Source organism: Colossoma macropomum, unplaced genomic scaffold, assembly GCF_904425465.1.
Source record: "Colossoma macropomum unplaced genomic scaffold, Colossoma_macropomum, whole genome shotgun sequence".
NCBI classification, from domain to species: domain Eukaryota; kingdom Metazoa; phylum Chordata; class Actinopteri; order Characiformes; family Serrasalmidae; genus Colossoma; species Colossoma macropomum.
In genome coordinates, this window is record NW_023494801.1 from 19113046 (window position 1) to 19140391 (window position 27346).

A 27346-nucleotide genomic window follows, 5' to 3' on the forward strand; every position below is an offset into this window, starting at 1 on the left:
CTCTAGTCAGCACCACACCCTCACGGAGCTCCAGCTCCAGGAACAATCCAGAAAAAACACTCAGATCTAGAAAACAGTAGTTCAGTCGTTTGGTTGAACAGACTTTTGTGTTTTTAGAGTTTTAAACTCCTCTGACTGGAGCAGATTCTGAACTTTCCAATTTGAGTCTGGTTCAACTCACTGCCCTTAACGCTAACCACCTGCCATCTCAACATGCTGAGCTGACGGTCTCCGGCAGCTTCACCGTAAAAACGGTTTATTATGTTAAAGTAGAGTCGGTCACGTGGTTGCGGGACTGCTTATAATTTACTGAATCATAAGCACTAACCGCCCGGTGACCTGAGCTCCACTGATGAATATACATCGACCGGACGTGCCAGAAAAGTGATGATAACCCAACACAAGTGCAGATCACTGTAATAATGCTCCTCAGCGGAGCCCCACTGGGATCTCATGAATGGGAAAAGTGCCCGCGTGCATGTTCAAACCTCCATCCAAGCTCGTGAGTTCACCTCCGCGCTTACAGTTCGCTTTAATATCTTGATCACGGGCTAAACGCCATTCACTGTATACACAGACACACATCTCTCTCTCTCTCTCTCTCTCTCTCTCCACCCTCCCTCCCTCTCTCTCTCTCTCTCCCCCTCTGTGCCATGTTGTTGCCGGTGCATGGTTAATCCCCCTGCCGTCCGTGCTCCACTCCATGCCCGTCTTTAATTCCCCCTAAAGCCCCCCAGCTGCCCTCCTGCCTTCGCACTCCGCGCGACAGAACGCGAGCCGTTCGGGCTGATTAATAATTCACCGGTTAGCAGCGCTCGCTTTCCTCTGTTTCTTTTATTCTGGCCCCCGAACACTCACTCACTCCGACTGCAGCTCAGCGCCGCGCGCCTCGCAGAGCCCGCCGCTTCTCCGCTCGCGCTCGTTTTTGTTTTTACCGTCGACTCGAGTCCAAACGGTGAAGGAGAGAGAGTGAGAGAGAGAGAGGAAGAGAGTGAGAGAGAGAGAAGGGATGGAGACGAAGCACCAGACCGCCTGAAGGTTCTCGGAGAGACGCAGAAAAGTTGGTTCTCCGCGCTCGCGGGCGCCGAGCTGAGCCGTCAGCCGGGAAACACTTACCTCAGAGCGGACTGAGAGACGAGCGAGGGCCGGTACTCTCTCTCTCCCACACACACTCGCAGACACACACACTTTCACACAGTGACGGGGGCCGCGAGCTGCCCCGCCGGCTCGGACAGAGTTTCTCTCCAGCAGCCCTTCTCATCCGGAGAACGGATACACATTAAACAGACATTTTCTGATAAAAAAGACGAAAAAAATGCTCGTCGTCTCGCGATAAAAAAGCTGCTTTTGGTTTCCGATAGAGGCGAAGAACGAGAAGTGAGCGCGCGCTGCCTCTCCTCCACTTCTGTGTTTTTTTTCGGGGGTAAACTTTTTTTTCGGAAGGAGGAAAATGGGTCTTTGAGACTGTTGGCAGGCAATCTTCCCCGCTCCACAATGGTACGTGCTGTGTAAATCAACAGTTTTGCTCTTTTCTTCCTTTTTTTCGTGATGTTTTAAAAAATGTTAGAGAGCAAGAAGGAAAACGAGACACATTATTACGACGACTGCAGCCGTCAGACTGATTTAGCCAGTTTACCTCACGGACTGTGAGGAGAAACGTCTTTCTGCTTGCTCACAAACTCTGTAAAACAGCACGAAAAAAAGTCTTTGTCCTTTTCTGTAAATTCTGAGAAAAGTCTGTTTCAAACTCAGGAAGAAAAAGTCTGTCGTTGGGGTTCAGAGTAAATGTTTTACATTCTCTCAGTTAGCAGGCAGTGTGTTTGGCCTGTGTCTGTTGAAGAGGAATCGTGGTTTAGCTTGGTTCTCAGGCTGGTGAGATGTGAGGCTCTTCTGTCAGTACTAGCAGAGTAGTTTTAAGCGCTGTGCTGTGCTCGGGTCACCTGCAGAAAGCTGGTCCACAAAGTGAACTGTTGGCCGCCTAAGGTGTCTGGTTGGAGCTACGTGACCCCCCATAACAGTCTGACTGTTTTTGACTGTGTATGAGTTCATACTGGCGTGTGTTTACTTTGCTCCGTTCTCCAAAAGCAGTTAAAAAAGGCTATAAAAAGATCTTATTTTAAAATCTCTCTCCTGTCGGACTGTGATTAGTGTCCCGTCAGCGCACTTGCTGTGTTGACTGCTATCTCTCCATCCTCAGCGCTATCATGTGGGCTGATGTGCCTCATGCACTTGCCATTATTTGCACTGGGAGTGTGGCACATGGAGCCTGCCGTAGCTGAAAGGCCCGGGGTGCCAGTGACCGCCCACCTCTGCTCTGTCAAAAGGCAACAAAGCTGTGTGTGCTGGAGACTTTTTATTAAAGGGACAATAGCGCTGGGTGCCTTTCATTCATTCAGAGCTGTCAGTCCCAACGTTTCTGCAGCATGTCTGTCACACGCTGGGTCGCATTGATCTTTTTTATTGAGGATATTTATTAGCTCTTAAACACTTATAGAGAGCCGTGGCCACACACACACACACACACACACACACACACAAACAAACACACAAAAAAGGTATTCCTCATTAACTTATGTATTACTGTAGTTAGATAGTAACCAAATAGAAATCTCTCAGCTCTTTTATGTAGGGATGTACAATGATATCAGAGTCATACCGGTATCGGATATTTGCTTAAAAATATATATCAGCATCAGATGTTTAGATCTGACCAATATTTCAAACCAGTATGTGTTGTGCTCCAGATGAGCAGAATGTTTAGGCAATGCTGGGCTACTGTACTAAAATTATTTATTCATTTTACTGCATTTATAACCCTGCAGAAATAAATCTTTCATTGTTCTCTAATGTTCAGGCAAATTTTGGCCCAGCTTCTACATTTTTTAAATGATTGTGTATCAGTATCAACATGAAACAAAAAAAATTAAATGTTAAATTGGATATCAGCCTCGGTGTCTTGTTAAATAATCAATTTTTATTAAAGGAGATCAGACAAATGTCTGCTAAACACTAATATTTTCCTTATCATCCTTTTCGGACTGAAATACATGACCAATTCTTTTGGCATATCTCTAATTAGGTTAAATTATTAAATCTTAAAATTGTTAAAGTTATTAAATCTCGTTCCAGTGCTGTAACTGATTTATTTTCTATAATAAAATTTCTATATACCACAGGTTTTGGAAAAAAGGAGTTCGGATGACCTGAAATCTTTTCCTCTCAGACAAACTAAAGAGTCTGAAATTATCCTTCTCTAAAATGTAGGGTTTTATTTGAAGCTTTAGATCAGTTTCTGTTGATGCCAGATTTTCTTTGTCCCATATACAAAGCGATCACTGATTAAAATCTTGCCTGTGCTCATTTTTTAAAAAGTTCCTTTACGCAAGCGGAGTTTCTCTGAGGAAGAGCATTTGTGCTATTTCCCAGACTCATGGGACTAATTGTTGCCTCCATGTTGAAAGAGGCATCCAGATTTTGGAGGTCAGAGTTGACCTAAGATTGACCAAAATTCTTTCATTTAGAACTGTGTGAATCATGCTATTTCCAATTAATACAAAATGTCAAATGAAAATGCCAGCGCTTCAGTGTCTTTAAGTCGTAATGACCTTGAACTGACAATGTGTCACTTGGCTCCTGATCTGTCTCGAATGATTGGATTGCCCACATCCGACTGGGTTTGCTGATGAGATCTAACCTTGAAGCTGCAGATGATTTCCATGCGGGCCTGTATATCAGCACATTAATATGGATAATTATTTGTTTACTTGCTTTTTTAAATGGCACTGGCCCAAATAGGCCACCCTTAAAGGAAGTGAGGGAATATATTCGGTGCTCAGCTCCGCTTGGGATTAACGTCTTCCCTTTAAAATCGAGGACTGAGCTGCCTTTAATTACTTGTTTCCAAACAACAATCGAAGCTACAAACTTTTGATAGTTGAAAGCTGACAGCTATTGTAGTATTGGACGCGTGTCAGAGTGAGCTTCGAGCTGGCACAGCCGTGTATACCATCATCAAACAGCCTCACTCTCAATTTGTATCTCATCTGAATGTGTGGGAACTCAATAAATTCTACTTGTTATTCACTTTAATATATAGACGCTACAAAAATCTGAAGATGCCATCTGCATCTAAAATACTGTTTCTGAGCTACTGTGGTGTGCAGTAGAAGAGTATCCATTTTGGGTTAGAAGTGTTATCAGTTAGTTTGATGGAGCTTTTTTCATCCAATTTAGAGTCTGAGTACAAAGAAGCTAAAGTTAAATTCATTCTGTGGCATCTGTGGCAAAAATACGTTTATGGAACATTTGGAGGTTTATAATATCTGTTTAAACTAGGTGAAACGTATCTTTTACTTTTTGTTTACTCAGAGTGGATGCAAGACAGTCACACTAAAAGAGGGAAGAAACATAGGCCCTGCTAGCGCCCCCTATGGTGCAATGCTTTATTGCGTTAAATTCCTCAGCACTAACCTTCTGTTCCTGGGCAATAAACGTCATATCCTTGGCCATGGAGTTATATAGCTAAGGCTATTCTCATGCACTTAAAAAGTAATTATCCCTTCACTTGTTCCTGCTTTCTGGTGCCATTACACTGGCAAACCACCAAAATAAATAAATAAATAACAAAGCACTAATGAAACAGGATTCCACAAGAGCTTTTGCACATCCAATGCAGTTTATTTATTCTACATAATAACCCATGATAGGAAATTACCGTTACGTTAGGCCACAATGCCTATAAAGAAGGCAATTGTAGCTGCATCTACAGCTTCAACAGCCTTGCCAACAAACAATAAGCAGTCTCCCACCTACACCTCCCCCTTTCTTTTGCTATTATATCCCCCCCTCCACTCATTTTCCTCTCCCCTCTCCTCCAGAGATGCAGGTATGAAATATCACATTTTCCAGCATTTTTCCCTGAAGTGGCCCTGGCAAACGTTCACACGGAGTACATTTCTCCTTTCATATATTTTTCCCCCTGCCATTTTTAACAAACAAGTCCGTCTCCCCCCTTTGTCTTTGATGTGTTTGCCATATTACCCAGGTTTGGAGAGAGTTAATGGGTATGTAGAGATCCTGTGAATTCCCAGTCACCCTCTGCAAATGTGCTATCTGCAAAGAGCGCAAGAAGAACACAGTAGGTCGCTGATTGTTTTCGAGTTGATGATGATGGTGATGGCGGTGATGAAGCTGATGATTTTATGAGAGAATATTCCGAAAGAACGAGGAATATTTGTTGTCATTGAGGTAAAGAGTTGCTTGCTGCTCCCATGGGTTGCTGTGATGTGTAGCAAGACCACTGCAGTGAAGGATTCGTGACTAAATGGGTGGTTTTGCAATATGTGTGCTTGTTGTGGTTTATCCAGTGCCATGAGTAAGTGCCAGGTGGGCCATTCAGCAATCTACATACATTCAGTTTAATGTGAATCTGTGTATATGAGAGACAGCAAGCTTGCTAAAACAAGATCATCCACAATTCAATAAACTTTTTTTACATTGTTTGCAAACTGTTAAAAAGCACCATCACAGTCCAATGTGAGGAGATCCGAGAAGCCGACTTGATTACTTTTGTCGACATTCTTTCACTGGGCTCTTTGAATAATCATTTAGGTCACAGGGCCTTTGAATATGCATTTGTTGCTTCTAATGTGTTAATTAAGAGAGACCATTTTTGCTCAGGGCTGGCCATATGGTATTGGGCATATGTTGCATATATGTAGAAAAGGGTGGTATATATAATTGATACCGTGCTCCACAAAAAATCTACCGAGAGGGAAAAGCAGGCCAGTGCTACAGGGAACTACATCAAACAATCAGCGCAGACTCAAACAAATGATGCCCCTTTTAAGTGCGAAGGCAATTGAGGCAGAGAGAGGGAGAGGGAGAGTTGTTTACAGTCTTTCAATCTAACTCTATGACTGTCCATTGTCACTTACTGAGACATCCTTTGAGCAGGCTGGCCTATCATAATGTGAATCTAACTCTAGCTGACGTTTTTCACAAATGATTTCAAGAGCAAATGAAAGTGCAGAAAAATATGCCATCTATACCAAGAGGTATCTTGCAGCATGCATGAAATGTGCTATATTAAAAGAAAAGTGTGACAGAATTTTCCATCTACCTCAAGTTGATCAACGCTGCTACAAGCAGCAGAACCTAATCAGCATGATGGAAAACACACACCAAAAACATTGCACGATTGCCAAAAATGACGTCAGATGGATTGTCTGTGTGATCATTGACACTGTAGCCAGGGCCATTTCTAGCTATAAGCAGGCACTTAAGGTCCCCAAGTATGTACGTACTTATGTATGTATTTATTTAACATTATTTGTCAAAAATCTCATTATTTCTAGAGACTTTCCTAAATCTTTCACTGTCAAGATTAATTAAGTATTAATTCTCCTATTATTATTAACTTTATTCTCACAACAGTTAGGATGTTACTTAGGGCCCCCAAAGGTTCAGAAATATCGCTGACTGTTACTTTTTTGTTACTATCAAAAGCATTTACTTGTATACTGTAACACGTAGCCATGACAGTGAAGATAAAGTTTGTACACTGCATAGTTCTGTAGACTACAATCTTAATCAAATCAATGTTCCTTAAACTCATGTATAGAGGCAGTGTTACATGACCCAACGCACATGGCTTGTAATTTTGATTTTACTTGGTAAATGACAATAGAGTGAAAGCAGACAAATGGCCCAAGATAATTAATTGTGATTTAGATGAAAATGCAGTTATGCTTGCAATGACACTCTGGCTTTTTTACAGCAGTGCTTGAGCAAACAGTCAAACTGTTCCTTTAAAACTGCACTTTTTATTCATGCTGTGTTCTAAAAGAAATGGATAATGATTTCGGCATGCAATTTGCATCATGCTAATTGGTGGAAATTAGCCTTCACTACTTGTTAGCTATGTGCTCTGCTTTGGTGTAATTGTAAATAAGCAGAGTAGGAACGCCAACCTCTTTTGGATGACTGACCACAGTTGAGGTCATCGGAAAATCATGCAAATTTGATTTTTCATCATATACTTTCTTCAAAGGCAAATTCAGAGTATGCGTTGCAAGATGTGACGCTAATTTTAGATGATCTTAAAAAATTGGTTTGTGGGCTCCATCGAAAAGCTTCTGGAATTAACCGAAGGAAGTAAAGTCTGAGCTTGGGGCTTGTACTGTTGATCTCTAAGTCAAACTCAGATGGCTGGGATTGGGAAGAACACCCTACTTCCACAAGAAAATGACCATTTGTACACAAATGGCTTAGCTTTTTGAACTGGAGAACATTGTGATACACTTTAGTGTAATTGAGAAGTACTTCAATGTTATAATATACCAGTGCAGTTTAATCAGTTTAGCCTTCTAAGGCATGTTTAGACATTTTGAGGTCTGTAGAGGGCTAGCAAGAGAGAAAGGGAAAGGCCAAGTAACCACTCATTGCTGTGGATATGAATAGCTTGTGTTGCAGCGACAGCTCGGTTAGCCAGTGTCTGGGACTTATTATAGTGCTGCTTGTGTGTGTGTATGTCTGTGCGCATGTCTGTTATTTTAATGTTGTGTGTATTTTTATACAAGTGTGTATAGGAGAGGGCTAAACATTTGTATGTGGGCGTTCATGCTCAAGTTTGAATCAAATGCACATTACCTGACTGGTTGAGCGCTTGCATACGATTTCAGTCAAGGAGTGCTGACCTGGGATGACTTTCCTATCATATAACAGTGACTCCATGTCCAAAACCCAGAAAGACTGGTCTGGGAGCAGCGCTCCTGCTCTTTAGACCCTGAGACGTACTTTATATCCTGGCCATGGCTTTACTCCCTGCTTTGCTGTCTGATTTAACGTTATTCCACTAATGACTGAAAGTGGGAAGGGGAGCTTATTCAGCCCCTCGGCCCCAGCCAGGCTCTTCCTTGGCATACAAATGAACCGGCATGAATGGGGTCGACACTCAGGGAAAACACAAACTACCTTGGCGGCCGTGTGGGGAGAAAGGGCCTGCTGTGTGAGCGGTGGGTGCCGAATAAGTCATGGCTATACTGGAAAGTCAGCAGGTGCGGACCAGGACCAGTCGGAATCTCTGGTCTGGCTGTGCGTGGCACACAGAGCGGTATTGAGGAGGTACTGGGGAACCCACTGAGACAGATTATAGAAGCCCACACAACACCTGGGCTGTACAGCATAAAGCCTGCTTACACTGCCATGTCTCGTTAGCTGGGTGGTTCTTTTCGGCCAGGCTATTTAGTAAGGCTAGCACGCGACCACGTTGTGTACAGAAATAATGCAGGGAAATGTCTTTTTTTGCTAGTTATAAGATAATAATGGTAGAACTGTGCTTAACAACAGCATTTGACAAGCATTTTCCTAGGATCTGTATGGGCAGATGAGTAAATCATAAATATTGTTGCTGTTATATCAAAACCTTAAAATTTTTGTAAATGCAAGTACATGCATGCCCTATTAAATTGGGTGAACACTTCACAACAAATTGACCAATAGAAATTGATTGTGAGCAATACAATCTTGATACATTTATGTAAAGCAAGAGTATTTTTTTCCTTTTTTACATTTTTTTTTCTTTTTCTTCATTGTCTCCTAAAAGAAAGGATACAAGGTTTTGTTATGACAACAATACATAAACCACATTTTGCAGTGTTTTTTGATAATACCCAGAATAATGTTAGATATAATTATGATTAAGTAAGCAATGAGTGAATGGAGTTGAATTGATGGTGTGTGTGACTTTTATATTACATTTCAGGCCACCGAAACCTTTCTGGTGAACGAAGACCCATCCAGAGGTCCTGGGATGCCAGAATGCTTTGTAGTGTCTGATTCCTACAGGGTATGCCTCATTATTACTATTATACTTATTATTGCAATTGTTATTATCCTTATTGTTGTTATTATTGATTTGTTACTTGAGTCAGCGGTAATTACAGCGATGGATAGTCCACTTTCATGCTCTTGATAATTGCACCACAATCATAATGTCATTCACAACTCTCTCTCCTCAGCTGCAAGCCATTACCATCATTATTTCCACACACACTTTGGGGGAAAAAAAAGAAAAAGGAACCTTACAACTCAGCCGAAGCACTGCTCTCTCGTGGGAACGAAAATTATAACGATAATGTGCAGCACACTTGTATAAAATGAGAAGGACACAGGGAGGAGGGAGGGAAAGGGAAGGAGAGGTGAGCATTTTAAAACTACACACAGTTTAAGAAGAAGAAGAAAAAACTGGTGCTCGGCTTTTAAAATTCCGCCCTGCAAGCTCATTTGGGTTTACAGCAATGGGAGTTAAATAAAATGGCCATAAAAACAGAAGGACGGGATGAAGAGATGGAGGGATGGAGGGCTGGAGGGACGGAGGGATGGTGCTGGGAGTCCGTGGATGACTGAAAATGGGTTTGTTAATGAGCTGGGAGCCGGTTTTCTACTCTTTGTTTCTTTTTGTTTCCAGCGCATGGCTTTTGCCAAGTTTCTCAGAGAAAATCTGGGTTGCTCCAGCATATCGAGTGTCTCGGGGTGCAGAGACTAGCTGAAAACGGAGGGAAAACGGGAAGGTGCCATTGGTTGGAAAGTAGGAGTGGGGGCGGAGACTAGAAATGGCCATATTGGATATCAGGGATCAGTGAGTTTGTGGACGGTCTGAGGAGAGGGCCTGGTGATCCGGCCTACAGTCTCGCACAGGTGTAATATGGTGAATAGCTCAGAATAAGGAAGTTCTAATTCAGGTCTCATATCTTTTGTCAATCTAGTGGTCTCCTTTTAATGAAAACTCCCAGGATGGTTGGCTCGTTGTTCTCAGATCAGCAGAAGCTTTTCAAGCTGCCAAGCACTGAGTCATTCTGGTGTAGTTTTAGCCTAGTAGCTAATGTGTTAGCACTCGTTGCATGAACTCCAAACTGCACATCCGTAATACAGAAGAGTCAAGAATAACTTAACGCCTTGCAGATGCTGGCGACTGCCGAGCTATCACAGCTTAGTGCGCAGCAAACGCGTGTATTTTAGCCCTGTGAGAAAGATGGTTGCTCGCTCCTAATCTAGCCCCAGCATATGGTTCTACCATGTGTTAGCTTCATCCACTCTGACCGCTAAACGCTGGGCTCATTTAGGGAGTGATGCTACACAAGTTCTCCTAAGTGCTGGGTGAAAGTTGTTCTTGAGTGTCAGGAAAATTTCTTTCCTTGATACCACTTTAATAAAAGCCACATTCTGGCTTAGATTTTTTTTGCCACAAAAACAGATCATCATTTAGAAGAAGCAAAGTCAATGACACTCTCGCTCAGCATTGTAGTGTGCTTGGAACTTCTCACTGTTTTGAGATTGTGCTCCCTTATTTAGGGATACATGCAATCTCAAGGGTCATGCATGGTCACTCCAGCTGCCAGTGACCGCTCACCAAAAGCGACTCTCATTAAGTTACTGTATCTGCAGATGGTGCGGTTTGACATGACCCCATGTCACATGGACACACAAACACACACATACGCTCCTTCTGACTCTCCTGCCACTAACCGAGCGCTCCCTCCTTCCTTTGCTCCCTCTCTCTCCCTTGGCTGTGTGCGGTAATTGGCCACACAGTGCCGGCTTCACTCTTTGTTTCCCCTGCAGTGGCTTGCGGTGGTGCTGTGCAGGCAGCAGGCCTCATAAATCCTGAGGCCTCGGGTGTCAGCTCCAAAACTTCAGCTCCGCTTCCCCACAATGACTTCACCCCCACCAAGCCTCCCCACCCAGGCACAGACTCCAGAACTCTCCGTTTACCGCCTGATTTTCCTTTAATGCACACTCCTAGTCCTGCTATGAGCACTCAGAATTTGGCTTTTGGAATCGGCATGTGCATGTTTGTGTGTATGAGCGCAAGACAGGATTCCTATCTGTCAATGTCTGACAAATGCTTGTCATCACTTACGTAACTTTTTTTTGGTTGACGACTACTAGAAGTGTCATCTGTTCTTATCCCTGAATAGTTTGCCTATTGCATAGCATACATAGATGTCTGAGATGTAATCTTCAGTCTGATCAGCAAAGTGTTTTTTTTCTTTTCTACGCTCAAACACTGGGAGTACTGTTTCACATATTATGTATCTTGTGAGCGCAGTCTGTGTTTGTAAAATGATCCCAAACAGCTTGTACTAGTGCATTACATGTTACACTGATACCTACCATATAAAAGCAACAAGACATGAGAGGCCATGTACGACAGTGATTTTACCAAGGTCAAGCAAACATGGTTAGGCCCAACACAAAGCAACTAAATAAAATACATTAATGTTCAGTAAATATTGTAATATATCAGTAATAATGATCACAATATGTAGTTGAAGGATTTGGTTCCCAAATGCATGAAATACTATTTTCATCAGTTTTTGTTTTTAAGTGAAAGAAGTTGTTGAGGATGAGAACACACATTTCAGTGCTATACTGTGGCTAATTCCACTGTTATTAAGGAAATGTGTTATTTTTATTGTGATAAATGGGTTTTTGATTACAACTTAGTGTAATATGAGTTTTTCCACCAAGCAATGTAATTAGTTAACAGTGGGCTGTGGTTACCAGACAACATAAGGATACAATGTTATTCCATGAACAGTACAATGGTTTGAACAACTTAAATTAAAACAGAATTTGATTGATTCACTGAAGCATTATACATATATACATTCTTTATTTTATAACATGGCTCAGCCAATCAGATTTCAGAATCTGTTTTCTAAAAAGATGTTTGTGTTTGTTTAATGAAAGTGTAACTATTTAATTACCACATGGAGAAATGGAGAAAATGAGCACTAAAAGCATCAAAATTAAATCCCTCTGCCTCCTCTGAGGATCTCTCATTTGCTGCCTTTTGAATGACCTAGTGGTTAACCAACTCATTTAGATTTGAAAAATGGCAACTTAGATATGAAAAATGGCAACTATAGTTGATGCTCGTTGTCAGACTCAGTGTAGATTTTGCATATATTTTTACATATTTTACGTTGTTCTTTTTTCAGTGTTATGAAAAAGAAAAGGGAGAATATATGAAGTTTTTTTATGTGGCAGTTTGTGTTTTGTACAGCTAGTTATATCAGTTGCACTGTTTAATAAGATCACTATTTTGCAGTGTTGTGTTTTGTAGTTTTCTGAGCGGATCTGGGTAGTATACAATCAGAGCTCTGCACCATCAGGACATTTTAACACATAACATATAGAATGGAATGGAAATGATTATTCGACTCTTTAGAAAGTTTGTTAAATGGTAATATTAAAGTAACACGAACGTTATAGACCTAAACACTTAACCTTTTTACTTAAGTTAGCTCCGAGTTTTTCTTCAACGTTCAATCACGTTCGACATGTAGAGACTGCGGAACCGAGGCCTTCACTACCGCTCACTCACTGACAAGACACACAACACAACACACCTTGTGCTCGGCTAGCACTGCCTGATCGCTACCTGACTTCACTTTCTTGTGTTTTCCGTGTATAGCTTAGCATCCTTAGAGCCAAACATAGGAGCCGTTGAGTGAAGCGTCCTCCGAGCTCGTCCTGAAGCAGAGGGCCGCAGAGGAGAGCGAGAGCTGTCGAGGCAGTTTCAGAGGGAGGGAGATAAAGTTTTTTTTTTTCCTCCCTCTCTCTTTCTCCTCCCTCCTCAAAAACTTTTTGTGGGAGCTTTCACTTCGAGCTAGGCGGGGTTAGCACTGCGAGCATGGAGTGAGTGAATGAGGGGAGTGAGTGAGCGGCCGAGGCGAGAACAGCGAACGACTGCAATGCAGCACCACAGCGACCTACCATCCAACTCCAATAAGCTCTCCACTTCTCAAAGCTAAAGCTAGATAACCATGTACTCCCCGTACTGCTTGACACAGGTAAAGACTCTTAACCGTTCTTTTATCGCTTCCGTTACACCAACGCTGAACTGCTTTTTTGTTGTTTGGTGCTTCCACGCTCACTCGCTCGCACGAGCGGGTGGCACTTTTAACGACCTGTGTGTTGTGGCTCGTTTTCGCTCTGCGCTGCTTCTCCGGTTCAGCTTAAACTTAAGAGTTTACTGTTTTTTTCCAGCTCACTTTTCGCTCGCCGCCTTTTTTCGTTGCACATGGTTCGGAGGGGGAAAATGGCGCTTCGCTCGAATCTGTTTGATATAAAAGGAGGGAGAGGAGGAGGAGGAGGTGGTGGTGGAGGAGGAGGAGGAGGAGGAGGCAGAGCGCGGACACAGACTTTGGACTTCAGTTTAGGAGTTACAGCTAATTTTTACGTTTAACTTGTAACCAGTCTCTCCACACAGGAGCGAGGCTTTGGGTGCTCCAGGGGTTCAGCTGTTCTGGAAAGTTCAGACTTCAGAAACCGAACAGAAACGCTGCGCGGTGCTGAACTGTTGAATGCGGCTGCTTTCAGTCCAGCGCGTTCAGCGCCTTAGATACTGACCGAGTCTTATTTTTCAAATTAATTAATTATTTATTTTTGGACAAGGCAAAGGTCACCACCACTGTAGGTGAACGGAGCAGTCCTGCTGTTTCATATAAATATTGAGCTCGTGGCAGGCGGCGGTGATGTGAAATCATTTGCTGGTGTTCATCTGATCTGGAAGTGCTGCTATTCCGGAGCTATGAATTTATGTAGGAAATTTTGCAGCAATAAATATTTTAGGGAACATTTTGAATGAATGCACCAGCAGTTGAACTTTTTGTGGCACTTGTTGTATCCAGATCTTTCATATTTTGGCAAGAAAATGCCCATTGTGTTCTCCAAGACTGATTACACATTTTGAACATTTTCAACAGGACATGATTTCTGATTTATGAAGTTCAGATGGCTGTTCAAGCCCACCTCACCAGATAATAGTGTTTTATTTTCCCCATAACATTTAATGCAGTTACTTTCATTTGGTTCTACACAGACAGCTTCCTATTAAACCAGTTGCTTACATGGCATGGTTGCTCTTGGCTTTCTCAGACTGCACTATATAAATATATACTACATTTATTACAGAATATAAATGCAATTGTGTATGTCACAAACAGTTCTTGCTTTTAAAATGGCACTTAATGGAACAAACTTCATCTCTTTTAAAAATGTTCTCTCCTGTTTTTTTCGTCCCTGGCTTCGTGCCCACACAGAAAACTTTGCTTTTTAATAATATTGGTGTAGCCAAGTTTAATACATTCCTTATGCACTTCCAGTAAAAGGTTTGTTTGTGTTGTCTCAGTCCATGTTTTTGTGCATAAAAGTGTCACAGCTATTTTACTGCTATTGTAAAGCTGAATATGTTTGTTATTACAGCAGAATAACATGTCATATTGTTCGTTTACACTTCCCGCTCCATGCAAATCCTGGCACCATGTCATGTCCATTTTCTACAAAAGAACTCAAATCAAGGAAGAAAAGGTACTGTAACTTTCTCCTGTATGTTTAAAGCTATCACACAAAATTGTGTTTCTGTTTCACTGAACAGTGTGGTGCTTTTTAGATTCTGTGAGAGTGATCAGGAGTTTTCTTTAGTTTGGCAGAGGGCTGTGCGTGTGTGGGGAAGGCAACGCGGCGGAGGTTTACACGCGGACAGACCACAAACTGTCTGTTTTTACTGAGAAATGCCGCAGTTATCCAAACGCCTCTTCGCTGTGTCTTCATTTTACTCCTGTCTAGCACAAAGAAGCTCTCCCCTTCATCCACTTTTCTAAACTCACACTTTGTCAGGGTTCTCACCGCCAGTAACAGAGTTTACGTTCTTGTGTTTTTCCTGCCCACCTCTAGTGGTTCTGTTTCTTAGTCGTGCCAGAGTGGAGCTCTTCAGCTCACATATTATCGAAGTAGTACTAGTAGTAGTAGTATTTATCTTGCCCAGCAAGTGAGTGACAAATAGTAGCCGCCCTTCGGCTCTCACACTGCTGTTTCCTGCAGTTTGACCGCACGGGTTTGGGCAGTCGTTCTGGGTGATGGCGAAGCTGTTTATCCCTGGGCAATGGCGGACGAGTCGGCTGGCAAAGTCCGTGTGAAGCGTAATTCATTCCTGATTTTACAGTGGTTTTATTAAAACAATTTCACTCCCTTGCCTCTGCCTCTGGTGTGCAGAATGAGAAAGACTGTGTGTGTATGTTCTTACTCAGGTTTTTTCAGGCTTGTGGTCTGTTTTCCATTTTGAACACTTGAACAATAGTTACCATTCTCACAGTTTATTCTGTAATTGAGAGAAACAGTGTAATTTAGTGTTTTTTTTTTTTTTTACATGGCCAGTATTGGTCTAAATGAATACATAGCAGTACTTGCAGTTAGCAGTAAAGTGCATATCCTTTTCAAAGCTTTGCTCATATTTTCTCTGACCATAAATCATAAAAGGTGCAGTACCATGTGTCCATGGGTGGCTTATAGGAAAACGACAGTCATGTTTATGGAGACGAACTGTCTACAGGTTGGACATTTATCAGCTACATTTTAGTTAGTTTGGGGGATTTTGAAGGCTCGGGTAGTGTTTCTGTAAGCAGATCAGGCCAGATTTATCTCCTGAGTCTGAAATCCACATATTTACCAGCTTAGGTTGCGCTGAACCCTTGCGTACCTCCGTTCCAGATGAAACAGCATTAGTGAGTGAAATGCAACTGGAAAAGCAAATATACAATATTATAATATTACAGAATGGCCTCCGGCTTGTGTTGGCTTGGCCAGAGCTATTTTTTTTATAAAGGATGTAGAGAAAATTGCTGTGCAGGCATTTTTTAAAAGGTTTTTTCTTCTTTCCTTCTCTCCCTCAACATTTTATAGCCTTGAGGTTTTCTCAGTTCAATATAAAAAAGCTATATTTGCACGACCTCTGGAATTAATAAGTGTTGGGATTTTTGTCTAACGCGTCTCTGCAGCAGTTTGAACGGTACAACCAACGCAGCTCGCATTCAGCACGTGTTCTTTCCATTAATTAAAAAATAATTGATAACAGAACCAGCGGCCAAACGCGCACGTGGCGCGCACACGCACATGCAAGTTGCTTGTGCGCGAATAAAAAACAAAATTTAGTTTTTCTTTTTTCTTTTTTTTTCTTTTTTTTTTTGAGGGTCTTGCTGAAGTTGTCTGCAGTGGAGGCTTCTGTCCGGGCTGCGCTGCAAACTTTTGTTGTGCACGCGGCGGAGCGAAAGCGCGCGCTGTAGAACGTTCTGACAGCAGAGCGCTCGTGAATTAGAACCCCTCAGTGCAGCAGAACGCTCGTGAATTAGAACCTCCCCCGTGCAGTAGAACGCTCGTGAACTAGAACCCTCGTCGCAGCAAAACTCCAGAAGGCTCGAGCGGCAGAACTCAGGCGCAGCGCTCGCGCAGCCTCGCTTTGGAATTCCGGGGCTTCGTGCCTGACAGACGCGTTTCACATTATTGTTGTTTGTTAGTTTAATTACGGTTAATAATTAAAAAAATAGATCGGCAAAGTCAGGGATGACAACAAGTGTAAACAATCAGATGAATAATTGACAGTGATAAAAGCTTTCCTGGAATGGAGTGGCGTGGTGTGTTTAGGGTTGCGGGGGATGGTGCGGAATGAAGTTGAGGGAAAGCCAAATTTCAAATCCGCACAGTTGAGGGGCTACAGAGGAGAGAAACTTCCCTTTGTTGGGATGCTAGAACATCTGAATACAGTTTTAATCCAGGTAAACAAAAGTCATTATAGCTTGTAAAAAAAGCCATTATTGCTTATAGGCTGCAGTTCCCTATTATTGTTTTATGCCCCCAGCGTGTGATCTTCAGCGCTCTTACAGATATTCTGTAAAATCAGCCTATCCGCTCAGCTCTTGCTTACCTTTTTAATGAACAACCTAATACATAGCCTCGTTTGTTTAGTTGTTTTTTTCTGTTGTGCATTGTTTGCCTGAGGTTTAGAGCAGGTTCTGCATTTGTCTAAAAGAGCTTCCTAACTGCTCACTGTTATAAAAAAAAAACATACATCTAAAATACAGCTTAGTAATTTGTTTTGCTGCGTTTAAAAGAAAAAAAGTAGAAGGATCTGCGAGATCAGGTCAGAAAAATGCGCACCCGTATAACTTTGGCTAGGACTTAACTACAACAGCAATGAGTAATAATTTTTCTTTTTCCTTCAGTAATTCAGTAGTGACTAAATGTAGTAAATAATAATGTACAATGTGTTATCTCTGTCATATTATGTGGGTCTCACCAGACTCGCTATTTAGGCCTAAACATTAGGGCTACAGCTTAGTACCAGTAATACCGATGACGTTACATTTGTTAGCCTAACAGATAAATAATAAGCATAATTTCTGCAGTTTATTCGTGTAAATTCGTCTGGCAATCACAAATGTAGCCCTTTGACCCAAATAAGGGAGAGCCTGCGTGGAAAGAAGTGCGCTGTTGCTGTTTATTCTGTTAGGACGGCCTTTGCAGCTGTATGTATTCACTTTCACGTTAATGTTATGTAGAGTAAGTTTTGTGCTCTTCACGTGCGCGCATGGCGCCAGTCTTTCTCCACGCGCGCGGCAGTTTTGACCCCACGCTAACTTCACCACAGCATTTACCTCACGGGGTTCGGTCTTTTTTCCTTTGTTTTCTTTTTCGTCCTTTTCCCTAACGTAAAAATCGTATTCAGAATATTTTCTTCTAGTTTACGTTATTGTAAAGGGCCGTTTGAGCTCTGAGGAGATGCTGTGTCAAGTTAAATGAGTTCAGGCTCCATGAGCTCCCCTATAGGCCCACGTAAACAACATGCACAGTTGTTTGGTCTTGAAATGATTAGGCTACAATTATCCGTGTTTTTCAGAAATATACGGGCTTTTTATTAGGCTACAGGCTGCTAATCTACCGTAGCCCACGAACGAAAGTTTTGTAGGCTAATTAGCCTGACTAAAGCTAATGCGCGTTTTTCAGTATGGCATAGCTCCACATTTGGTCATCATTCAGTGGAGACGACACTTTTTAATTCTATGTTTAGGTTATTGACTGTATTGTTCTGAATTAAAAATAAAACACACAATTTCTATACCGGGCCCTTAATGTAGAATAAAGGCTGTGGTTTAAAACTCAGTCCAAGAGGAGATGTTGGCCTGTGCGCCATGCACTGAGTATAGTGTTATCGCAGCTCAGATGGATGTTTTCAGCTGAGGTCATCCAGCTACTATATACTTCACCTTCCTCTGAAAACTACATTTAGTCATATTTTGAGAGGTGACTGTTCGGTGTATATCCAGCAGCCCTGCTTGCGCTCTCTCGCTCCCCAGGCCTGGAAAATGAGTTGGAACAGCTGTTCAGGGGATTAAAATCTGATGGAACCACAGTCTGAATAAACAGAATTGTTGGACATTTTGGAATTAAAGGCACACGCACACACATGGACACTTTTACCACAAATCAACCCGCTCACAAATTCATTCATTCACAGTATAGTAACTTGATGATTTTAAACATTGCCTCACTTATTCATTTACTCTACCATGCTTTGCATTTTTACTCACCTTCACTGTTTTAGACACGCACACACAGACACAATCACAAGCAGTAGTCCAGAGCCTTAATGCAGATTAGGCCCATGTGGCATTATCACTGGATTAGTCAGTGTTGCAGGATCTTAGTTTTTAGGCTGGAACGGCAATTACATTTTACCCATTCAGCAGTGCAGCTGCAGCCACTGGCTGTTTAAAACTGTAAAATCAGTCTTAGTGAGCCTTGATAGTACATTTTGAATAGGACAAAAAAGGTTTTGCAGGCTGTGTTTGAAGTTATTGTGTTACAGTATGTTGTCTGATATTTAATAATAGTATTGTGTGAAATGTAAAGCTTATTAGTGCACTACGCACACATGTATTACATATTCAGTGAATTAGTGATGTATGTAAGTTTACAGTGTGACTATCCCATCCATTCATTTATTCATTCTTTTATTCATTCATATCTGATTTTGAAGTAGAGTCTAAACAGACTAATTGTAACTTCATAACATTATTTTTGCTTTAGAACAGAATTAGGGAACGTCTTGTTTCACTTGGGAAGGCCATGACATCACTACATTGTGCGTTTGTGTGGACAGGAGGCAGGTACTGTAATTGGAGCCAGTGTCTCAAGCGTTATCCAGAGGTACCGGGTCGGGCTCGTTTCACAGAGCTGTAACGGGGCCGCAGGCCCGACAACAATGTGAGCCCCGCAAAGGGACACTGTGTTCCTTTTACTTATTCATTCCTGCCAGGCCTCTATCGTCTCCTCTACCCAGCAGCTCAGGCTCTTGTTCACTCTATCCAGAGGGTCAACAATAATAAAAACCTGTAAACAACAAGCTATTATGGTGCTCTGTGGTCTCAAAGCAACCAAGTTAAAGACACTTCTGTGTGTCAATAAGGCTCTCAATTTGAATTACTTGTTAAAAATGAGGTGAGAACGATTCATTTCCTCTTAACAATAAAAAACAAAACTGCTCACGGGCCCTTAAAAATGGACACGTCTACATCTAGCTTGTTAGAAGGCAATACAAGAGTACGTTTTCAGCACATAGTCGGGTAATAAATCCCCCAAAGAGCTTATGCTGTTTTGCTATCAGTGTATTAGGTGATGGCAGAAACAAAGGCAGCCTGAATTGGATGTGAGTTGGCAGAGGGGAATATAGCTTAGAATTAAACACCATGTAGTTTTTTATCTTCAGCCGTATACAGAGAGGACCGAATCGATCGCTCCTCATTTGCTATCTGCACAGCTGTCCCAGTATCCGTGGAGAATGGATTCCTGCTGCTATTGCCATGGGAGTCTCCAGCCAAGAAGAATAGGAGGATATCCAGTGTGAGTGAGTGTGTGTGTGTGCGTATGTGTGTGTGTATCCTCCTCCCTTCCCTTTCGCTCATGTCACTCCTGGCATGGATTAGGCCTTGGCAGAGCCCTGGCAGTGCCCGTAGCTCCACTGCGGCTCTGCGGTTGCTGATATGTTGTGCTGTTGCCATGGTTATGGAACACACACTCGAACACAAGCGCAAATTACATAATTGAGCCTGCATATACATAAGCCACGAAACATATTTTTTCTCTCTTTTTTTGGAAAGGAGGCAAGTAAACGATCAGAGCTGATCAGAACCAAGATCTGTGGGAAAACAGAGTAGGCCTCTTCTGAGAGTGCAGGCAAAACATCCTCTCACTGATACACGTGAAGGGCCATCGGTAAAGCAGGACGAGACTGCGTAGCTCATGTTCATCTGATTAGCTGTCAATGCAAGCAGTCCGAGGCCTTTTCACGTTTGTTTCTCGCTCTTGCTGTTTGGAGTCTGTATTAGGTAGTTAGCCTGGCCATGAGAGGGCAGTCTCTAGGTTGGAGGGTGTGGATGGTTGCAGTGGATGGCTCTGCCAGGCTTGGCGTTGGTTTGGCGAAGCTTCGGCGTGTTGCTAGGCAGTTTTTCCTGCTTTGGCTTTGTGCTCCAATGGTTCCGTCTTTGTCTTAGGCGATCGGTTTGCTCTTTGTTTTCGATTAGCACACTTCTCTGGGCCAAAACGGCACACTGGAGGTGTTCAAAGCGTAGATTATGGTGTCTGCAACCACTGTTTTAAGGATTTCAAGTCACCGTAAACACCTAGCTTCGTGTGTAGTGATGTTTCTATTCAGCAGTATGAGAGGAATGATTAGAATAATGATAGGAAAGGGTTTTAATGAGAGTGTAGGTCTCTGCCCTTGTTGTTATGTTCCAGAGAGATGGTCCTGTATGACCTTGTTGCCAGTAATAAAGGTGTACACTGTAAATGCCTGACCTATATCTGATACAGACTGATCCCAATATAGCTTCTCCATCACAGTCAGTGACACATGGCAAGTGTGAAATCTGAGAACTCTCTCTCTCAGTCTGTCTGTATCTCTTTCTCACTCTCCTCCCTCTCCATCATTTAAACAGACTCATTTAGAACTGTCTAGCCTCATGCATAATGCATTTGAACACGCACACTCCTACCTCTCACACCTGCACACACTTAAGCACATGGGACGCAGGTGTGCATTCTTGACTCATCCGTGTCAATCTGGTGGCGATTGTAGACATCACGCTCAGCACTAACGGAGCTCTATGTGTGTGCGTGAGGCAGAGTGTGTGTAAGTGTAAGAGAATTTGACTGAAAGGGGATGGCGGCCTGTAACACTGCCAGCGTGCCACATGTGCCAGAGCCTCGGCTGACTCTTAACCCATATGGCAGTACGCTCTGACCCCTGCAAACTGTCTGACTGTCCAAATGCATTGCATTAGCACGTTTCCCCTGCACCTGCCTGCACCCGTAATTAGGTATGTGCTGCAACACAACAGCGCTCAGCATTACCAGCAGCAGCGGAGACCATTGGTTGTTGCTGGGGATGGTGTGAAACCTGATTGGTTGGTAATGCTGTAGTGCAGGCCTGTCCAGCAGTAAAGCTTGTATGCTCATTGTGTATTATCCCATTTTTCCTTTGTTTTGTAAATAGTGATGCATGTGTAAGCATTGTCTGTCCTGAAGCGGCACCGTAACTTTAGCGGTTCTCTTAAAAAGCCTTTTAGAAGTTAGCCAAAAGTTGCAATGGCTCCCATAGGCGGATCTTGGTTCACATTATTAAGCCAGAAACATCACTAACTTGATGACCATGGGAGGAAGTCGTATATTTTTATTCCTCACTCTTAAGTGTTTATCCAGATACAGAGAGAGAGAGAGGAAGAAAGAGTGAGTCAGTCTTTGGGAAGCCTTGTCAAGCATCTTAGGAGTTAACCACACAGCAGGGAGAGAGTTTTCCTGTCTTGGGGCTTGCTGGGAGGGTGCAGGGGGAGAGATGAGGCTGTATCTATTTTTTCCCTTTGGGTGGGGGTGTCTATTAAAGTACCCCAAGTCTTAGTGTTTTTATCAGAGTATATGAAAGCAAAACAACAACCGATCACTAAGGTGAGAGAAGCAACATGTTGCATGATTCCTGACAGTATGGCATGGCGTTGAGGAGCCGGCCCGATATGGCAAAGGAAAACGCTGCTTGCTGCCGGTGGGAACAAAAGCACGGACTACTCTCGTCTTCTCCCTTCTTTTGCTCTCTTTCTTCGTGCAAGCAGGAAGTTGGCTCAGGGCCAGCGGTGGAAAATCTATACGCGGTTGCATAATATAGCATATCTTTACCTCACATGAACCCAGCAGAGGCTCGGCAGCTGTGAGCAAACAGAGAGAGAGGACGAGGGAGGGTGTATGTGTGTGTGAGAGAGAGAGAGAGATTCCTGTGAGCGTTTGCTGGCTGTGGTTTTAGGCCACAGGCTGTAGGCCTTTTTGAGACAGGCCCAGTGTAGTGTAGCACGTTGGAGAACAGGGATCAGTTTCTGTCTGTTCACCAGACAGTTCAGCAGTGAACACTCTGCCATAGACCAGCAGCTGTCCCAAACATTCTATCAAGAGTTTCAGAAATGTAAAGTCAAGCATATTTGCAGTAACTGAAGATCTCATACTGAAACTGCACTAAAATTCACGGAAAGTACAAAACCTTTTGTCTTTTCTTAAATACTTTGCCCTTCATGCACAGTTCTTGGATAAATTTGTTTGACTTTCCTTTTACAAATCAGCTTACCGGTTACGGCCAAGCCCACACTAACTGCATGCTCATGATATCATTGAGCGAAGAGGCCGTGTGTTAAGATACCCACAGCTCACTTCACAGAGAAAAGCCCAGCACTTCAAACGGGTTGGCTTAAGAGGCAGCCTGTGCCTCCGCTCCCAATTCAGCCATTTCACACGCAGCTAATAAGACGCCCAGCCGCGTTTATTCCACCTATAAGTTCTTTTCAAACCATCTTCTTCTCATTTCAGACCTTGACGGAGAAACAGTGTGTTCCAATATTTCATGGCACCCCCTCCCTTTTTCAAGACCATAGTGAAAGGTGGATAAGTTGGAGAAGGAGAGAGAAAGAAGTAAACTCCTGTAGGTTTAGACTATTTCAGTATTCTCCGAAGACTCAGAACGTTTCAAGAATAACATTATGGAGTCCAAACACACAATCGCTGCAGCGGCATAACTCCGAGTGACATTAACCATGCGTGCCGAAAAATCCAAACAAAGAAAAGACCAGTCTCTCTGAAATGAGCAGGGATATGTCCATCCCTGTATTCTTGCACATTTGTTTTCATATGTCACTTTCTTTTTCCCTGTTCGTTCTTACTTACTGAGGTCTCTGCTTGTCCTTCAGTCAAAAAAACTAAGCAGCGGTTGCCCTCGAATTACATATAGAAAGAAGTGGAATTACGATTCGACATGAATTTGAGCTTTTTGAGGTTCAAGTCATATCCCATGTATTGACTCGGGCTCAAGTAAAGCGCAGAGAATGAGGTGGCTGCAGGAAGCAGCTGGGTGTGTGTTTGTCCTTATGTTTACATGCCAGGACAGTAATGCTAATTTAAGACTCCTCCAGGCTCCCCCTCTCTGGTGTTGACGGTGAATTTTGTGACAGAGTGGATTTCTTACAGCTCATTGAGCAGATGAGAATACAGCCGCCGGTGATTAAATAGGGCCATGGATTTGTTTGTGCAGATTTGTTATTGGTTGGATCATATAATTCACTCTCTCTCTCTCTCTCTCTCTCTCTCTCTCTCTGTCTCTCTACTCGCCTATCTCTCAGCCTTCCTTGTCGCCGTCTTTCTCAGGCTTCCTCTGCTCTATCTTCCACTGCCCTCTCAATCAATCTTTCTTTCTCTCTCTCCCTCTTTCCCTCTCTCCATGTTGTTTTCGGTCCAGCTGCAGAGCGCCTGACGTAGCTCTGATGAATACGTCTGGAATAGAAGCCATATGTGATCTGAGAAAATGCACACAGCACAGAAACAAGCGGGCTTTCAGAAAGTCACTCTCAAGCTTCAACCAAGTGAGCAAGTGCAACGGTGACTGCCTTAAAATCTAGCCTTCTCATCCATGCTTAAAGAAACGTACTGGTGTATGTTCTTTAATTAATGTTTCCACTCAGAATTTTAAGAGAAACCTCCTTTACTGTAGTTTGCTCTATTCAGAGCCATTTGGCCTGCCATGTGACCAGCAGCAAGCCAGTTTTTTGTTACAAGAACTATTGTTAATTTCAGTTATTTTGAGACAAAACGTTTGCTACAAACATGGTTTCTTTACATACCTTCTTAGAGGACATTGTTTGCCCTCCTCTTAGAACAACATGCTACATATTTCAACGGGCTCCATTTGGATAAGGAAAAAAAAAGAACAGTTTTTTTGTACAAGGCTATTTGTATTCTCCTCTTTCTTTGCCCTGGAAGCAGCATGTGATTAAAACAGCCGATACAGGCATATTATATTTCCTCCAGGACTGGAAAAAATGTGAATGTATCATAACCATATTACACCAGTTAGAAATCACGCACTGTGCCAAGATAAGGGCAACGTGAATACCTAGACCCACAGACTCCCCTCCCATGCGCTCTTTTTCAGTCAAAACAAGAAAACGGCACAACAGCATCTAGGACCAAAAAAAAGAGATGCCTTCCTCCTTAAAATACATTTGTCGTGAGCGAGGCATGTCGCTGGTGGGACTTTGGCCGGTACAATCCTTCTACTGTTAAAACAATGATGCGGTTGTGCTCCATAACCCAATTACTCCCCTCCAGAGGGAGAGAGAGAGAGAGACTCCGCTACCAAATCCCATAGTTAAGAATCCTGATCTGGGAGCTTAAAGAAAAAGACCTTATTCATTTCCCTCCTGCAACACTGCCCGCCAAAACCTGCGCTTTACGGCACAGCCCCTGCTCCAGTTTGCAAATGGCTGGACAAAAATACTAATGCTCAGATGTTCTGGAAATATAGAGGCACCTGATTGGAATTGCAGGTTGAAGTGCAAGGAGTGGTGTGGCAGAGGCATTTTGGGCTGTGCTTTTCCATTTCTTAACATTTTTTGTGTAAAATATAAACCCCATGAGTGCATTCAGGGGCTTGTGGCTGCCAACTCGGACCAGTTGAAAAAGAGGCGCGTCTATGTGGTTTCCTCCAACCAGTGAAATCTTTTGATTTTTAAGGCATCCCATTCACATTCTGTGTCCCCCATTGGCTGTGGGGCTCCTGAAGCATCGCCATGGGGATAGTTCAAGCCCTGGATTGGCCGTTGGCTTTGTTTTGTTTACCCCTCCTGCTGCTGTCTGTCGTCGGCTTGCTGGTTTCCTGGTGCTGCAAGGTTGCTACATCTTTATTAATTCAGTGTGAGGAAGTTTGCTCAGGAAGAGGGGAAAGGGATGTGGGCAGTCATATTTACCGATAGGAAAAGGGTGTTCAAGAGCACCGCTCACCTCAAAACACCCTCACTGTGTCCCGCATACAGCATTTTTTTTTGTCTCAGGGCGGCTTTTTTAGCACGTCTCTTAAAGAAGCTGAAGGCGTTGTAAGTTAAAAGCACATGTTTGCGTCAAGTTACAAACTTCTCTCTAATGATCTGCATTCTTCATTCTTCAGTCCTCAGTTCAGTTATTAACTCCTTGAACCCAGAGCTTATTCAGTTATTAGTCATAATTAATAAGTTGGTCATAATAAGTAATGTAGTGATGAGAGTGAGGAGTTTAAGTGCGGATCCACGTAGTCCTTAGGGCTTAAGGGACTAGCTACACATATGGCTATATAGCCATTTGAAGAGATGTCTTTGGAACATGGCATCTATTGATGTCAAAGGGAAATTCCATTGATTTAAAAATTTTTTCCATAAATTTGTTAAAACGTATACAAAGTCATTCCGAGTTGTTTGATGTGAAATGGTGCACTGTGAGAAACTGAATTGTTTACAGTGGTGGTGATGGGAACCAGACATGTGAAGTGTTCAATGCCTTTAAAAGTACCTTACCTAAAGTTATTGCATGATAAGGTTTCGAAACCTCTGCTTGATGCCTGAGACATTGCTTCATGATAGTTTTGCCATAAGGTTTTGGCCTGAAATGTGTTTTTTTAATACATTCATGGTGGAAAGGCAAATGTAAGGTAAAATAATCCCCAAAGAAAACTTGATGATTTACCATCATCAACGTTAAATGTAAGAACTCAGAAGACCGGTGTAGATTCATTGGTCATTTCTGATTAAAAAAATAAAATGGATATATTTGTGTTAAAAACTTTCAAAACTTTCACTTTGTGCTGTTTACCTGCATGATGGTGTGTATGCTCTCCAAAATTATTCAAAATTTCATAAAAAAGTCCTGCACTTAACTAGTGACTAAACAAAGACTATAGCTGCTTAAACTATTCTCTTTTTTTCAGCATGAGCTGAAACACATCTGCCTTAAAATAGAAAAGAGAATGGTTTAAGCAGCTATGACTTCTTGCTTAGTCATTAGTTGAGTGTGGGTTTTCCTGAAATATATTTACGTTGTAGACGTGACCCTGGGTTCCTATTGCTACCATTGTACAGAAATCAGAGTCACATCAAACCAGTCTGAATGACTTTTGTTTACCTTTCAGTGATTGAATTATGCATCGTTGGAAATCCCCTTTAAGACAAGTTTTCTACATATGCTCACTCATGCTAGCCCGCTCTGTTGCTGTGTAGGACGGAGTGTGCAGATCTGTGTGAATTCAGGCACAGACATGTCTGTATGTTAGTCCTTTTCTGTGCAGAACTGCTTGTGTGTGTGTGTGTGTGTGTGTGTGAACTCTTAGGGCAAGAGGTGACGCTGGCCCCTTCCGTCTAGGCCGTGGCGACGGCAAAGGAAACTATGTTTGACTGTTTGTCTCTGTTCTGTCTGTCTTTGTTTTTCTTTCTCTCTCTTGCTCTCATTTCTCTTACCCTTTCTCCTACATGTAATTACTTTCTCTCACACTCTCTCACTCTGTCTCTCTTTCTGTCTCTCTCTCTCTCTGCTTGAACCTAAATGTTACTTAGTGCACTTAACTACAGAGTGCCATACATGTTAGATATGCACACTAATATGCACACAACCTCTTCTCTGCCAGATGAGCAATGTGCTTTATCAGACTCGTTGTGGACACACCTAAGGGACAGCCCATAAGCCACACGCCCCGTTACATTTCCCCACCAAGTACACCACCATCTTTCAGATCCTTGCAACCATTTGAGCCTAAAAATTCATAGCCAATGAATCTCATGACCAGAATTAAGAAATTGTGGCCAGAATTAATGAAAAATGTTTATCGTATGTACTGTATATTTACAGTTAATATTCATCAGCACCACAAATGAGTCAGGTATTGATTTGAAAAAGGAAATATTTATTTAAAACTTAACATAAATAAGAACAGTGCGGTTATGTTATTTATCAAGATGGTTCCAGTTGGCAAATTCTGACAAAATGATTTAATGCAGTTAATTCTGTGTCCGACTAAATCTGATCTTCCACAGGAGGAAGAGAAATAGTGGTTTTGTTATTAATGGATATTTGTGAATGTGTGAAAATTCATCTGGTTTGGTGGTTTATTTAAAGG

General features: G+C 42.5%; 1 protein-coding gene across 16 annotated transcripts in view; it reads left to right on the forward strand.

The window, feature by feature from the left end:
- The first annotated feature begins 629 nt into the window (after positions 1–629).
- Positions 630–27346, forward strand: part of nfixb (nuclear factor I/Xb) — a 163834-nt gene continuing 137117 nt past the window's right edge. For 3 of the 16 annotated variants that reach the window (XM_036589740.1, XM_036589736.1, XM_036589744.1), the window contains exons 1-2: positions 653–1497; positions 8765–8848. In XM_036589740.1, coding sequence (XP_036445633.1) covers positions 1495–1497; positions 8765–8848 — 87 coding nt within the window. In that variant the 5' untranslated portion in view covers positions 653–1494. Of the gene's footprint in view, positions 1498–8764; positions 8849–12508; positions 12861–27346 lie in introns of those variants that run through there. The other 13 variants (XM_036589730.1, XM_036589742.1, XM_036589738.1 and 10 more) reach the window with 10 other exon arrangements.